This window comes from Rattus norvegicus, chromosome 9 (genome assembly GCF_021556685.1).
Source record: "Rattus norvegicus strain SHRSP/BbbUtx chromosome 9, alternate assembly SHRSP_T2T, whole genome shotgun sequence".
Taxonomy (NCBI): domain Eukaryota; kingdom Metazoa; phylum Chordata; class Mammalia; order Rodentia; family Muridae; genus Rattus; species Rattus norvegicus.
In genome coordinates this window covers 48,260,590-48,276,726 of record NC_141542.1, presented here as the reverse complement: position 1 = coordinate 48,276,726, position 16,137 = coordinate 48,260,590, and the positions used below count along the sequence as shown (strand labels likewise).

At 39.7% G+C, this 16,137-nt stretch overlaps 1 protein-coding gene across 13 annotated transcripts in view; it reads left to right on the top strand.

Moving 5' to 3' along the window:
• Phf3 (PHD finger protein 3) overlaps positions 1-16,137 on the top strand; it is a 72,049-nt gene that overhangs the window by 34,168 nt on the left and 21,744 nt on the right. For all 13 annotated transcript variants that reach the window (NM_001108791.1, XM_087566631.1, XM_087566625.1 and 10 more), the window contains 3 exon segments: positions 4,613-4,928; positions 7,910-8,093; positions 10,432-10,736. In NM_001108791.1, coding sequence (NP_001102261.1) covers positions 4,613-4,928; positions 7,910-8,093; positions 10,432-10,736 — 805 coding nt within the window.

The window sequence follows — 16,137 nt, the reverse complement described above, 5'->3', positions numbered from 1 at the left end:
CACTACTTTGTGATAGGGTTATCTTGGACTCCATTTTTAGTAGCTTCATGTGCCCTTCGTTGGTGTATTTTCTTCTGCTTTCTCTTTTTGAGAAGGGACAACGATGAAGTGATAACCTGCTGCTGTAGTGGTGCTGATCAAGTCCTCATGTTGCTGTTGTGACTTATATCAGTGATTATACACTACAGAGAAGTAAACCTTGGGCAGTAAAGCTCCTTCAGATGACATAAAGGTGAAACTGCGTTTAGAGAGGCAGTCAGTAAACAGCATGGTATACATGGCTGTAATTGGGAGTAAGGGAAGTTTTGGGGTTGCTAAACTAAGTTTTATGCCATAGAGGTTTGTAAGTTTTTGTTTGTTTTGAGACAGAGACTGTAGCAGAGCTTGTTTTAAAGCTCAGTATGTAATCTTGGGGTCCTCTTGCCTCCGACTGTAGAGTGTTGAAATCTTTAACTGTTTATGTCCTATTTTAATGTCAGGAATTACTTTATGAAAAAGTATATGAAAACATGTTTAAACTTTGTAGCATGTTTGAATATAATGCTACCTTTATCCTAGTTACATACTTTTTCATGTTTGTACATTTATGATATGTTCACATATTTCAAAGGGAGCTTACTCATATCTCAGACACTTAAGAATTAATTCACATTGTTAATTGTATTTTTAATAAAAGCCAGTCCTCTGTCTTTTTCAGTATCTTTTAAAAATTCACAACACTGACATATGGTTAGAGTCATAGACTAGGAACCTCAAGAATTACTATGGCATAGAGTTCGAGCCCATGTTCACTGTGTTACTATTAGCTCTTTAATAATAACTTTTGTCCTAGTGGTATAGTGTTCTAAAATTTACCCAAGCTCTATTGTGGTGAGTCACTTCATAACTTCAGCAACTTCTTAAAGTAAAGATTACATGTTCTCTTTAATATTTCTTTAACATACTTTTTGAGACTGCTATATAAAATATGGACTTTTCCCCTTCAGTCTGGAATATAGCCTAGAATGACAGCTGTGGGGACTGCGTTGACCCTTTGTAATTGATCTGGATGATATATATTGGAAAGAATTAGCTTCTGAATTGGCTCTTTGGGCACCTTTAGTACTTTTTTCAGTCTGTGAATAAAGAAGCTAAGTCATTAGTTGGGTCTATCTGTCTATCTATCTATATCTATCTACCTACCTACCTACCTATCTACCTACCTACCTACCTACCTATCTACCTATCTTCAGCACTACATTACTACATTGCCTTTCCATTCATTAAATGCCTAAAGCATGCTTTTTGCACAATTTGTAATTTTTCAATTTTAATTTATATGTAATAATACAGATCTATTAGGAAAATATGGAACTAATGATCAGAACTTATATACTAGTCAAATTGAAAGCTATTTGTAAATAGCACTTGTGACAACAGCATTAACATTTTACACAAATTACAGTTGGAAATACCTTTCTGTATATATATGTCCAGTTGGAGATTATGTTTTATATTATGGATCTTCATGAGGTAACGTTACGATCTCATATCCTAGAGACAATAGGTCTCTCTTTTTGATTTATTTATTTATTTCATGTATGTGAGTACACTGTAGCTGTCTCCAGACACACCAGAAGAGGGCATAAGATCCCATTACAGATGGTTGTGAGCCACCATGTGGTTGCTGAGAATTGAACTCAGGACCTCTGGAAGAGCAGGACTCTTAACCACTAAGCCATTTCTCCAATCCAGTAGGTCTTTTAATAGTGTAGTTTTTTCTTCAACTTACTTTCTTGATACAAATATATCAATATTATTCAATATACTTTTAAAATGAGACTCTTGTTTACTTTTACATAAATGTGGTTTTTGAGTGGAAATTTTCCTTGTCACTTTGTGTCATGTACCTTCGGCTTCTCTTCCCACTTTGTCTGCAAGGTGTTCCTGTCTTTAATTCATAATGCATTTTCTTAGCCCTAAGTGTGGGCTGAACAGAATTTCAAAAACAAGCAAAAAGTTTTAGCAACATTAAGTTACAGTGTTATATTCAGAAAAGAAAACTTAATTCTGAGGACATATTTCTAGAACAAATGATTCTGGTTTTTTCATTTTAAGTTTTATAGACTATTTTTCTTCAAAGGTTAGGTTGACTGTTAAGGTGATTTTCTGTTTGCATGGAATAAAATCTTACATGTCATGACAGGACATTCAGGATTGTCGCTTACATTACCTACAGAACGGTAGGCTCATATTGTAATACTATCCATGTTCATTTGTAACCTATATCTTTTAAGATCAAGTTTTCTTAGAATTAACCTATAGTTTACTCTAACAAAGTTTTCTAAGGATTTTTTTTTCTGGCTCTTACCAAAAAATTACGATAAGTTGCTTTCTGATCCTTTTCAGTCGGCCTAATTATTGTTTTTACTGTCAGTTTATAAGTGAGCATAGTAACAAAAGCCCAGGAGTATTGCTGCATTTTCCACCTAACTAATACGTGCTGATTTGCTTAACTGATTCAGCAACAGTAGACTCTCATTTTCCATAAAGTAATTTCTCCTCTTGTTACACACAGTGAAGGACAGGGCAAGCGATGGAGTACTGCTTCTTGGCCTCCCACTGCTGTGAATGCTCTGCTCTGCTCTGCTCCTAGTATACTCCTAGTCTTTAAAGCAGGCCATTCTGAGAGGACATCAGGAGGGGCCTTCCTCCGACCATCTCTACTCCCCTTCTCTTCCTTCCCCCTCCCCCTCTCATTCTGTCATTATAGATATGTTTTTAGTTGATGGTTCTTAGAAGTACCTACGTAGACATTGGTGTTAACAGTTGTAAGTAATGGACTGTATTAAAGTAGATTCCCCAGATCCCTGGCCCCAGGACGTGTGTGTTTGCCACTATTTTTTTGTTGTTTGTTTTGTAGAAAGTTTTATCTAAATACTTGTTTTTAAAACCAAACCAAAGTACTAAGATAACATCTTTAGATGACAGAGATTTGTTTTTGAAAGCATGTCAACAATTGAGTATTAAGCACTTCCAAAGTAAACTTGAAATGAGTATGATGAAATTTCTTGATAAATTTTACGACCACAGATTAGTGAGGTGGCCTTTTTACATCAAATGGAGTTTGACAATGCTTTACAGTGCTATAATCTGACATTTAAGACTGAAACCATCGCAAACTTGATTTGAAGTCAATGCAGCTCTGGTTGTAGAAGGGAAGGGACCACTCATTTTCCTTCTGAATATCAAAGCAGTTTATACTAGGCAGTGGCTTCAGGAAATAACTGTGTGTGTACTTTGTGTGGAGCAAGGAAAGAGCATTAAAGTATTAAACATGAACGAATTCTTCAAGATCCCTACCTCGTGGAACAACTGTGTCACTGAGACATCAGGAAATCATCAAAAGTTTCAAAGAGAAACTTTCTTACAAATAAATGTTACATTATTTAAATGTTCTCCTGCCTTGTGAATAAAAAGTACTTACCCTTATTTTTCAAACCAAGTACATCATAGGGAAGGTGAAGACTGATAACGTCGGCAGCAGACAGACCACTGAGGATAAAGATGGGCCAATTGTAGCTTGTTTCCTAAGGCTCAGCCGTAGTAGTTGGGCAGACGGAAATGCACACAGAATGAAGAGCTGCTGTAGAGGAGGGGTGAATTTGTACCACTTTAAAAACACCTCCTAAATATAGCACCGATTTTGATGCTTACTCTGATACTTTGGTAATTCTGACATGAAATGAGGACCTTAGGTGTATTTAGAGTTGGGCTGTGTCACCCAGGCTATTTAAACATTGCATCTGCTAGACAAACCATTTGTTAAAGGAGTAGGGCATGCTTGGTGCCGCTATTAACAAACGAGTGCCACAGAGTACTCAGATTATAAAAGGCTAAACCTTTGAGATACCAAGAATTGCCAGACAGAAAAAGAGAAGGGGGAGTTAGATCTGAGTATCCTAGTGAGCTGATTGCATCACTGATCTTGTGTGAGTTGCCATTTTATTCCTAAGTAGTTACAAATACCTTTAGGTGAGCCACAGCTTGACTTCTGAGTCATGAGGTAATGCAATAAAGGAAGAACGCTCAGGAAACCTGAGGTAAAACCTAAATGCAAGTGCATCCATGTTAAGATGGAGTACTGTTTATTGGGCAAATGAGTTGATTTCCCAAAAACACTAGGTATTAACTGAGGAAGTCCATACCCAAAAGTAAACAAATCCTTCAGCTGAAGCAACATGACATATTGGATCAGAGTGATTCAGGTTACATACTGGCTACTAGAAGAGAGAGACTTTTCCTTATATTTACATTTTTTTTAAATGCCCCAGTTTTCTGTATGATCTCACCTCTTAAGATGGATAGACTCTGAGATCTCACACCTGACTGGGTGTTTTTATGTGCTTTGTTCTATGGTGTTTCTGTACAGTGGGATACCAGTTTTCATGACTGCCTTGTGTCCTCATTCCTACCAGAGAGTCACCTGATTTAAAACTTACCTCATCATGGAGTCCTCCTTGGGAACGATTGCATCCAGGGAAAATATGAAGAGTATCTGAACGCTAAGTATTTCACTTGATGCTAAGTTTTTAAAAGAAGTCACCTTTTCCCTTCTCTCCTCCCCTTTCAGGTTTATGGTTGGCTGTGGGAGATGTGATGACTGGTTCCATGGGGACTGTGTTGGACTAAGTCTTTCTCAAGCGCAGCAAATGGGAGAGGAAGACAAAGAGTATGTTTGCATAAGATGCTGTGCTGAAGAAGATAAAAAGACGGACATACTAGATACAGAGACTTTGGAAACCCAGGCTTCCCTCGAAGCCCACAGTGAAGATAAAAGGGTGGAGTGTGGAAAGCTGACATCGTCGTCATCGAAGCACTCGGTCACCGAGGATAAACACAGACACATGGACGACCCTGGCAGGCACAAGGTCAAAATTGTAAAACGGGTAAGCTTTCAAGAGCTTTGCATGGAGCTAAATGAGATTCAGAGGGTTCTATTACAGTGTATGTTCTTACACTTTAGCATAAGAGTGAGTTGAATAAGGCGGGGGGGGATTTTGTTTAAAAGTGGGGACCTGTGCATGTGCATGTTTTTGTGTGCTGTCGCTGTGTAGTACGTTTATATTTGAATCTTTGCTGTACAATGTTTATGTGGGTGTGTGACCGAAGTATAAATTATGCTTACTAAGTACTTTTTCTAGTCTATATGTCTACAAAATGTTTAACAACTTTGCATTTTGTTTTCAAGAATTATAAAGAATAATTGTAGCCTTTGATCTCATTTACTTGGAAGTCACTTCTCCCACTTTTCCTGTTGAACTGTGGACTTATAATAGTTTGTTTTCCTGATCTGGCATTTTATTCATATATATGCATACATATATATATATATACACATACACACATACACATATGCATATGTACATATACATATATATACACACATACATATGTATATGTACATATGTATATATACACATATATATGTTAGGTTTTATATTTATATATAACCTAACATTATTTTATGTGCTTAGTGTGAGGGTATCAGATCCCTTGAAGCTAGAGTTACAGTTGTGAGTTGTCATGTGGGTGCTGGGAATTGAAATGGGTCCTTTGAAAGAGCAGACAGTGCTCTTAACCATTGAGCCATCTCTCTAATCCCCCTGATCTGACATTTTAAACCACCTTCTAAAAGTATTTTCTAGACAAATTGAAAATATTTTGTATTTAAAAAAAGGATAATAAGAAACATGCATTATTCTGTCCAGTTCAGTTTTCTTTCAATAGCAGTGATTTATCTCATCCTTGATTCGTAGTAGAACCCTGTGTCAGTAAGTGTACAAGAATAAGTAAGCAGTGTCTAAAAAGCAGAGAAAACACTGATTTACAGGGTGCAGGCAGTATGGAAGGAAGCCTTTGGTCCAGCCATCTGAGCTGGTAAACCTCACACAGCTGGGAAGGAAACAGCAGCTGGAGCTCCTGTTCTAAAGGGAGGTGAGGGAGCACAGCTCTGTTAGAGCGGGCTTCAGCTTGCATCTCCTAACCCCCTCCACACCCCCCAGCATAGCCAGGCTTCCTGCTTTGGCAGGGACAGTGAGCCAGGGAAGAGCCTGGGCGTCTTCTGGTGACCTCTCCATTCTCTCCATCGTCAGGTCCTTCACATACTCTGTGACTAGTCTTGGCTGAGCTCCATTTTGACAAACCTTTGTGACATTCAGCATTTGTGTCTGACAAGGTGATTGGAGATTTTCTTGGCTAACATCAAGTTAATTGATGATATTGCTGAGTGCTAGATTACCATTTTGTAGTATGTTCCCTGAGAGCTAATGTCTTCCATTACTCTTGGCCATTACATTTTTATATAGTTTCTTGTCTATTTGGACATATTTTGTCTTTTGGCTGAACTGTGTCTTTCTTACCTAAAAGCAGTTATAAAATGTTACCATTATTAATGTTTTCCGAAATCCTAGACGCTGTTCTATTTATATATAGATTTATGCAGTATTCCATCTTTGCTTGGTATTCTTTTTGAATACCCCCACTCCTTTTGTTTTTGTTTTTAATTTTTTGAGACAGGGCTGTCCTCGAACTCACTCTGTAGACCAGGCTGACCTTAAACTCACAGAGATCCACCTGCCTCTGCTTCCCAAGTGCTGGGATTAAAGGCGTACAGCACCACACCTGGCTGATTGATGGTGAGCTCTTGTATCTTTGGATCGATCTGGTAGTAATTTATGCTGTCCGCATTTCACATATGGCTTTCTATTTGTTGCATTTCTGTGTGGTAGGAACGATATTACCAGACCGGAACAGTAAAATGTGTTCCTGGGGATGTAGAGATAGAGCTTCAGTTAAGAGCACTGGGTGGGTTTTCAGAGGACCCAGGTGAAAGTCCTAGTGTTCACAGCATCGCTCACAGTTCTCAGTAACTCCAGGTCTAGGGCTCTGACAGTCAATTCAGGCCTTCAGGTACCAGGCGCGCGCGCGCGTGTGTGTGTGTGTGTGTGTGTGTGTGTGTGTGTGTGTGTGTTTTGTGTGTGTGTGTGTGTGTGTTGCACTAATATGCATGCATAGAAAAAAAATAAGTCTTAAAACACACCCCCAACCACATTTCTACTCTTCAAATCTACTTAAAAAAGGAAAAACTACCTGAAAAAATGAGAGCATTCTTACATTAAAGAAAATAATGTTTCCACGTTTATCTTGATCTTGGTGTGCATGTGGTTATTCTCTCTGTGTTTTGAGATTAGTGTGATGTGATTAATTTCTGTCTGAGAAGTAGCAGGTACGTTGATGTACCCACGGGAGTTGGATGCCTGTAGACATCCTGGGAACAGGGCTGCTGTTCCCTGTGCTGAAGTCAGTGAGCCTGGTTTGTCCCTTAGGAGTAGATAGGCCAGTGCAGGTGCTCAGTGGTCCACAGCCCCTTCCTCCGTCAGCTACCGTCAGCTAAGGCTCTCCAGCCTCATCTCTGTCTTGTCCTCTGCCTGCCCAAAGATAGTGAGTATTCTCTACAACATGGATGCTAGCAATAGAACCTTGTGTTTTTAATGATATAATGTGTGTGTACCTATATTAGATTTATTATTTATGTATATGAGTAAGTACACTGTCACTCTCTTGAGACACATCAGAAGAGGGCACCAGATCCCATTACAGATGGTTGTGAGCCACCATGTAGTTGCTGGGAACTGAACTCAGGACCCTTAGAAGAGCAGTCAGTGCTCTTAACCACTGAGCCAGCTCTCCAGCCTCCCATCCCCCCCTTTTTATATCTTTCAAAAGTTTTAAATGTTTGGATTGAAAATGTTTAGTCTCTTACAGGTTATAATGTTAATTAGGTTTAATTTTTTTCACTTGCATATTGTTGAGGTTTGTCTTATATAGAAATAGTTTTTATTTTAATGAAACTAATCCTATTTTTCAGGACTCTGGTGAGGGAAAAACTTCCTCTGATAGTAGAGATAATGAAATTAAAAAATGGCAGCTAGCCCCTCTTCGCAAGTTGGGCCAACCACTTTTACCTCGAAGGTCATCAGAAGAAAAAAGCGAAAAAATAGCAAAAGACTCTGCAGCTCTCACCTGCGCAGGAGAGAAAGCAGCGAGATCAGGTAGGAAGAGTATGTGTACTTAGTTTATTCACAGAAGGTTGGTATATCTTGGAAATTTTTTGAAATAATTTTAATGACAGTTAAATATGTTATTGACCATGTTTGTAATATATAAAAATTGCTGTAAACATAGGGAATGCTAGAGAAGTAGTGAGTGAAGACGGAAGGCCTTTCCCCTGTCTTCCTGCCTCTTCCTGCAGGCAAGCGAGGGAATGCTGCCACAGAGCTGCAGGTCGGGGAGCCAGGGAGACTGGTGTAGATGGAGGGAGGGAGCAGAACATGGAAGGACAGACAAGGTCAGGAGCAGCGCAGTGAATGAAGGCTTTCAGGCAGACACAGGTGTGGTATTTCAGGAGGAAAAGAATCAGTGTGGAGTAAATGGAAGCGAATGGACAGTGGGCAGCATGGTGTAAGCAAGCCAGTAGTCCAGCATTAGAGGGCAGGTTCAAGGACATCACGGAGGATGACGTACTGTGCTCTGAGTAATGTGGAATCTTTGGAGTTTGTGGAAGGGAGTAATAGATGAAGGGAGTGAGCTCATTAGGAGTGCACAGCAGTGTCCTGTAAAGGAAATGATAGTAGCTTGTCCGTAGGTACAGGGGTAGTGAACGTGTTCAAATGAAGATGCCTTTTACAGTAGAGTTAACAGCGAGGTAATGTAGTAGTTACGGGCACATGACCTATCTTTTTTCCGTTTAGATGCCTCTTGTACTGTTCGCTTGCCTTACTCCTCTGGCTTCAAATCTGAAGCTCTTTTGAGTATCACCTATCCAAAAAATATTTCAAATAGGGCTGTTCAGTCAGTAGTAGAGAATATTGGGTGCAGAAGAGAAGGAAACCCATGTAAGAAAGGGTGACATCATGATAGAAGGATTAGTTGAACTCAGTTTTCTTAATAAAATGTGAAATAGAAGAAATCATCTAGAAGAAGAGAGACAGATGTTTCAAATACACCATCAGAGTTCCTGGGAAGATAGGATAGTAGGTTAGGGCCCAGAATCAACCTACCTGCTTGTATAACAGAGAGAGTAAGTGCTAAGTATACATGGGAGGGGTAATAGCATCCTATCTAGTTTGATTTTTATTAGCAATGAGGTTATGAGGAGAGTAAAAATGATAGATTTAAGGATTGTTAGAACAGGATGTGTGTGCAAGTCTACACCACAGTAGGACATGAGTTTAGTGTTTAGGATGGCTTCTGTGGACAAGCGTCTGCCTGCTGATGTAGAGTTTAAACGCTGGCTTCACAGAAGCTAAGAATAGATGGGCGAGTACATTAGCTACTGGTTACCAAGGGTTGGAGAGAGTTGGGTAGGGAAATCTCATAAAATGAGACAAGTTACAAGCCAGAAACTCTGGTATACTATTACACAGCAAAGTGACTCCAAATAATAACATATGTTTTAAAAAATTTAGAAGTTTTTTTTAAAAAAATTAGGAGTTTAAATATGTTCACCATTTTTAGAAGTTATAAATGATGAGATGAATTTACGCTGATTTATGTATTACATGGGGTTCATCTGTATCCCAGTGTACACCACTAATCAGGACAGCTTTATATGTCATTCATTTTTGAAGATTTACGTTTACTATTTCTAATGATGTATATGTGTGCATGTGTGATGTGTATGTGTGGGTATGTATAAATAAGCACAGGTGTCTCTGGAAGGCAGAGGTGTGCTCATTAGGAGTGCACAGATTCCGAGGCAGCTAGAGTTACAGTGATCATGAGTTCAAGGATCACAGGTTCCTTGAACTGGACTCTTGGCCTCTAGAACAGCAGGACATGCTGTTAACCTGTGAACCATCCTTCAGTCTACCTAGAATGATTGTTTTGAATGCCAGTAAATAGGAAAAAAATATTATTGAGCTGAGAAGGTTCTAGAATAAATACGCTGATGTTAAAGTAATAGGTTGACATTGGGATTTTGAAAATGCATGAAAATTGGTAATGTCAGAAAGAAAAAGTAACGGAGTGGGTTAGCATTCATCTAATGTCACACACAAGACATAAGCTCAGTCAGTTCTGTAACTCATCAGTAAGGTCATTAAATTATAAGTTTACGTAATAAGATTGAGTCAGACTTCCTAAGTAGCTTTAAAAGTAGAAAATACACGAAGAATAAGTGAGTGCATACTCTCTATGGCTTTAGAACCTCTCTCTCTCTCTCCATCACAGGAAACGTTAGGCGTCACGTCAGCACCAGCCCTGTTGAAATAATGAATGCTGGGCTCTGGCCTTGTTTCTAAATGGTGCTTAGTCTGTGTGGGCTTAGACTTCCACCATGTACTACAGAGAAAGTGTCTTTTAATGAGTTTGCATACTTTTTAACGTTAGGTACTCATGAGAAGCAAGAGACAAAGAAGAAGAAAGTTGAAAAGGGTGGACCTAATGTGCACCCTCCTGCCGCTGCTGCCATCAAGCCTTCTGCAGATCAGATCAGACAGAGTGTCCGGCACTCCCTTAAGGATATTCTTATGAAAAGACTTACGGACTCAAACTTGAAGATCCCAGAGGAAAAGTCAGCAAAGGTTGCCACAAAAATTGAAAAGGAACTTTTCTCTTTTTTTCGGGACACAGATGCCAAGTATAAGAATAAATACAGAAGTTTGATGTTCAATCTAAAAGATCCTAAGAACAATGTAAGTAACTTACTTGTCTGAGGTTGAACTTACTTACTTTTGTGTGCACGAGTGTGTGTGGCATGCACATAACTGTGGCTCTTCTGTCAGAGGACAGCTTTGCGAAGTCATCTTTCCAGTGTGTGCAGAGTTGCACTCAGGTCAGCGGGCTTGGCAGTAATGCTGGCCATGTCCTGAACTGGGATCTAGGACTTCAATCAAATAGCCCCCCCTAATAGGCATATAATTGGAGTGAGAGGATCAGTTTGCCTCTTGGTTTAGACTCACAAATATGTCCTGCATATGTCCGTAGTCTTGAGTGCCTTCGAGAGCAGCTGTGACCACGATCCAGTACCTTTGTAGATGTAACGCTGTGAGGATGTGGAGTTCACATAGCCTTCCTTGTGTGGTTGGTTCGCTTGTGGTGCTAGGGATTAAACTCAGGGCCCCGTGTCACAAAGTGTGCTCTCTACAGCTGAGCTGCTTCTTGCTAAGAGTGTCAGTTCTCACTGGCAGGGAAGGGGGTGACTAAGTTTCTGATCATCCTACCTCCATCTGGTGAGTGTGGGGAGAACAGGCCAGAGCCACATGCGTGCTGAGCAAGCACTTTACCAGCCGAGCTGTGTGCGCAGCCCACGAACATTACATTTTAGTAGCTCTGTGCTGCTGCCTTAGGAATCCTGTACATGAGGGAGTACTTCTGGGAGTCCATTGACCACGTGTCTGGATTTATGTGCACTTTCTTTTCTTCACTCACTATCTCTTGCATAAATGAATACGCTTAACGAATACAAAAATGTGCCCTTCAGTATTCTTCAAAATCTCTGTTAAGCCTAAGCATTTTTATTTAAACCCGAGAGTAGAACTATGTTCACTCAAAAAGTCATGTTTCAGTGTAGACTAAAAGCAAAGATCCATGCCTGCGGCATATGCTTCACATCAGAGCTATCTTTGCAATGTGCAACAGAAAGATCACCTAAGCTGTGAATCCCCAGACAGCCTGTGCAGCACAGTGAGACTTCGTTCTTTCCCCAGAAAAGTACTTTAAAATACCAAATTAAATAGAACTCTTTTGTTGTTGTTGTTATTGCTTTTAACACTGGAGGCAGTTTAATCAATGAAGGAATCAAGAAAAGGTTACTTACAAAAAAAGGCTTAATGAAATTTCAGCACAGAATTAATAATCACAATAGCATTTTACTCTAGAGTATCTAACGGAGCTTAACAATGAGATGAATCCTTCTGATGGTCCACATCTCTGTGTACCAATCTCTGACTTGAAGCAACTCATTTCCATAGTTATTTTCTACAGAATTGTCAGTGGAGTATATATTCCCTGTCTACAGCAGTAATTCTCCTGAGAATTGGTATGTTCTTCTGGTGGCCACACTGCAAGTTCTTCTCTGTAGCTGAGCAGACTTCAGTGGTTCTAATGCTGCTGTTGGTCGATGTGTGTAGAACTCAGGCAAGCTCCAAAGTTAGTGACTTGGCAGGAGACTAGCATGACTGAGAGGCTCCACCCAGCAGCTGACTCAGACACATACCCATAGCCAAACAGTGGATGGAGTTTCAGGACTCTTTTTTTTTTTTTTTTTTTCTGGGTAGCTGCTTCTTTTTTTTTTAATTGGATACTTATTACATTTCAAATGTTATCCCCTTTCTTGGTTTCCCATCCACAAACCCCCTATCCTATCCCCCTCCCACCTGTTTCTCTGAGGTTGTTCCTCCACCTACCCACTTTCCCACCTCCCCGCCTGACATTTCCCTACATTGGGGCATTGAGTCTTGGCAGGAACAAGGGCTTCTCCCCTCATTGATGCTCAACGTGGCCGTCCTCTGCTACATATGTAGCTGGAGCCAACGGCTTGTCCATGTGTACTCTCTGGATAATGGTTTAGCCCCTGGGAGCTCTGGGTGTCATTGGGATCTCAGCTCGTTCAATCTTTTCTCTAACTCCTCTATTGAGGACGCCATTTTCAGTTGAATGATTGACTGTGAGCATCCACCTCTGTACTTGTCATGCTCAGACAGAGCCTCTCAGGAGACAGCTATATCAGGCTCCTGTCAGCATGCACTTCTTGGGATCAACAATATTGTTTGGGTTTGGTGGATATATATATCCATGCCACATGTGGGGCAGTCTCTGAATGGCTGTTCTTTCAGTCTCTGCTCCAAACGTTGCCTCCATATCCCCTCCTATGAATATTTTTGTTCCCCCTTTAGTGAAGCATCCCCACTTCGGTCATCCTTGAGTTTCATGTGGTCTGTGGATTGCATCTTCAGGAATTCAAGCTTTTGGGCTAATATGCATTTATTAGTGAGTGCATACCATGTGTGTTTTTCTGTGACTGGGTTACCTCACGCAGAAGGTTTAATCCATTTGCCTATGAATTTCATAAAGTCATTGTTTTTGATAGCTGAGTAATATTCCATTGTGTAGATGTATCACATTTTCTGTATCCATTCCTCTGTTGAAGGGCATCTGGGTTCTTTCCAGCTTCTGGCTATTATAAATAAGGCTGCAATGAACATAGTGGAGCACGTGTCTTTTTTATATGTTGGGGCATCTTTTGGGTACATGCCCAGGAGAGGTATAGCTGGATCCTCAGGTAGTTCAATGTCCAATTTTCTGAAGAACCTCCAGACTGATTTCCAGAATGGTTGTACCAGTCTGCAATCCCACCAACAATGGAGGAGTGTTCCTCTTTCTCCACATCCTCGCCAGCATTTGCTGTCACCTGAGTTTTTGATCTTAGCCATTCTCACTGGTGTGAGGTGAAATCTCAGGGTTGTTTTGATTTGCATTTCCCTTATGACTAAGGATGTTGAACATTTCTTTAGGTGTTTCTCAGCCATTCAACATTCCTCAGCTGTGAATTGTTTGTTTAGCTCTGAACCCCATTTTTTAATAGGGTTATTTGTCTCCCTGAGGTCTAACTTCTTGAGTTCTTTGTATATTTTGGATATAAGGCCTCTATCTGTTGTAGGATTGGTAAAGATCTTTTCCCAATCTGTTGGTTGCTGTTTTGTCCTAACCACAGAGTCCTTTGCCTTACAGAAGCTTTGCAGTTTTATGAGATCCCATTTGTCGATTCTTGATCTTAGAGCATAAGCCATTGGTGTTTTGTTCAGGAAATTTTTTCCAGTGCCCATGTGTTCGAGATGCTGCCCTAGTTTTTCTTCTATTAGTTTGAGTGTATCTGGTTTGATGTGGAGGTCCTTGATCCACTTGGACTTAAGCTTTGTACAGGGTGATCAGCATGGATCGATCTGCATTCTTCTACATGTTGCCCTCCAGTTGAACCAGCACCATTTGCTGAAAATGCTATCTTTTTTCCATTGGATGGTTTTGCCTCCTTTGTCAAAAATCAAGTGACCATAGGAGTGTGGGTTCATTTCTGGGTCTTCAATTCTATTCCATTGGTCTATCTGTCTGTCTCTGTACCAATAACATGCAGTTTTTATCACTATTGCTCTGTAATACTGCTTGAGTTCAGGGATAGTGATTCCCCCTGAAATCCTTTTATTGTTGAGGATAGTTTTAGCTATCCTGGGTTTTTTGTTATTCCATATGAATTTGCAAATTGTTCTGTCTAACTCTTTGAAGAATTGGATTGGTATTTTGATGGGGATTGCATTGAATCTGTAGATCGCTTTTGGTAAAATGGCCATTTTTACTATATTAATCCTGCCAATCCATGAGCATGGGAGATCTTTCCATCTTCTGAGGTCTTCTTCAATTTCCTTCTTCATTGTCATGAAGTTCTTATTGTACAGATCTTTTACTTGCTTTGTTAAAGTCACACTGAGGTACTTTATATTATTTGGGACTATTATGAAGGGTGTCCTTTCCCTAATTTCTTTCTCGGCTTGTTTCTCTTTTGTATAGGGGAAGGCAACTGATTTATTTGAGTTAATTTTATACCCAGCCACTTTGCTGAAGTTGTTTATCAGCTTTAGTAGTTCTCTGGTGGAACTTTTGGGCTAGAACTTCAAGAACTATATTGAATAAGTAGGGAGAGAGTGGGCAGCCTTGTCTAGTCCCTGATTTTAGTGGGATTGCTTCAAGTTTCTCTCCATTTAATTTAATGTTAGCAACTGGTTTGCTGTATATGGCTTTTACTATGTTCAGGTATGGGCCTTGAATTCCTATTCTTTCCAGGACTTTTATCATGAAGGGGTGTTGAATTTTGTCAAATGCTTTCTCAGCGTCTAATGAAATGATCATGTGGTTTTGTTCTTTCAGTTTGTTTATATAATGGATCACGTTGATGGTTTTCCGTATATTAAACCATTCCTGCATGCCTGGGATGAAGCCTACTTGGTCATGGTGGATGATTGTTTTGATGTGCTCTTGGATTCGGTTTGCCAGAATTTTGTTGAGTATTTTTACGTCGATATTCATAAGGGAAATTGGTCTGAAGTTCTCTTTCTTTGTTGTGTCTTTGTGTGGTTTAGGTATAAGAGTAATTGTGGCTTCGTAGAAGGTATTCGGTAGTGATCCATCTGTTTCAATTTTGTGGAACAGTTTGGATAATATTGGTATGAGGTCTTCTATGAAGGTTTGATAGAATTCTGCACTAAACCCGTCTGGACCTCGCTCTTTTTTGTTGGGAGACCTTTAATGACTGCTTCTATTTCCTTAGGAGTTATGGGGTTGTTTAACTGGTTTATCTGTTCCTGATTTAACTTCGGTACCTGGTATCTGTCTAGGAAATTGTCCACTTCCTGAAGATTTTCAAGTTTTGTTGAATATAGGTTTTTATAGTAAGATCTGATGATTTTTTGAATTTCCTCTGAATCTGTTGTTATGTCTCCCTTTTCATTTCTGATTTTGTTAATTTGGACGCACTCTCTGTGTCCTCTCGTTAGTCTGGCTAAGGGTTTATCTATCTTGTTGATTTTCTCAAAGAACCAACTTTTGGTTCTGTTGATTCTTTCTATGGTCCTTTTTGTTTCTACTTGGTTGATTTCAGCTCTGAGTTTGATTATTTCCTGCCTTCTACTCCTCCTGGGTGTATTTGCTTCTTTTTGTTCTAGAGCTTTTAGGTATGCTGTCAAGCTGCTGACATATGCTCTTTCCTGTTTCTTTCTGCAGGCACTCAGCGCTATGAGTTTTCCTCTTAGCACAGCTTTCATTGTGTCCCATAAGTTTGGGTATGTTGTACCTTCATTTTCATTAAATTCTAAAAAGTTTTTAATTTCTTTCTTTATTTCTTCCTTGACCAGGTTATCATTGAGTAGAGCATTGTTCAATTTCCAAGTATATGTGGGCATTCTTCCCTTATTGTTATTGAAGACCAGTTTTAGGCCGTGGTGGTCCGATAGCACGCATGGGATTATTTCTATCTTTCTGTACCTGTTGAGGCCCGTTTTTTGACCAATTATATGGTCAATTTTGGAGAAAGTACCATGAGGAGCT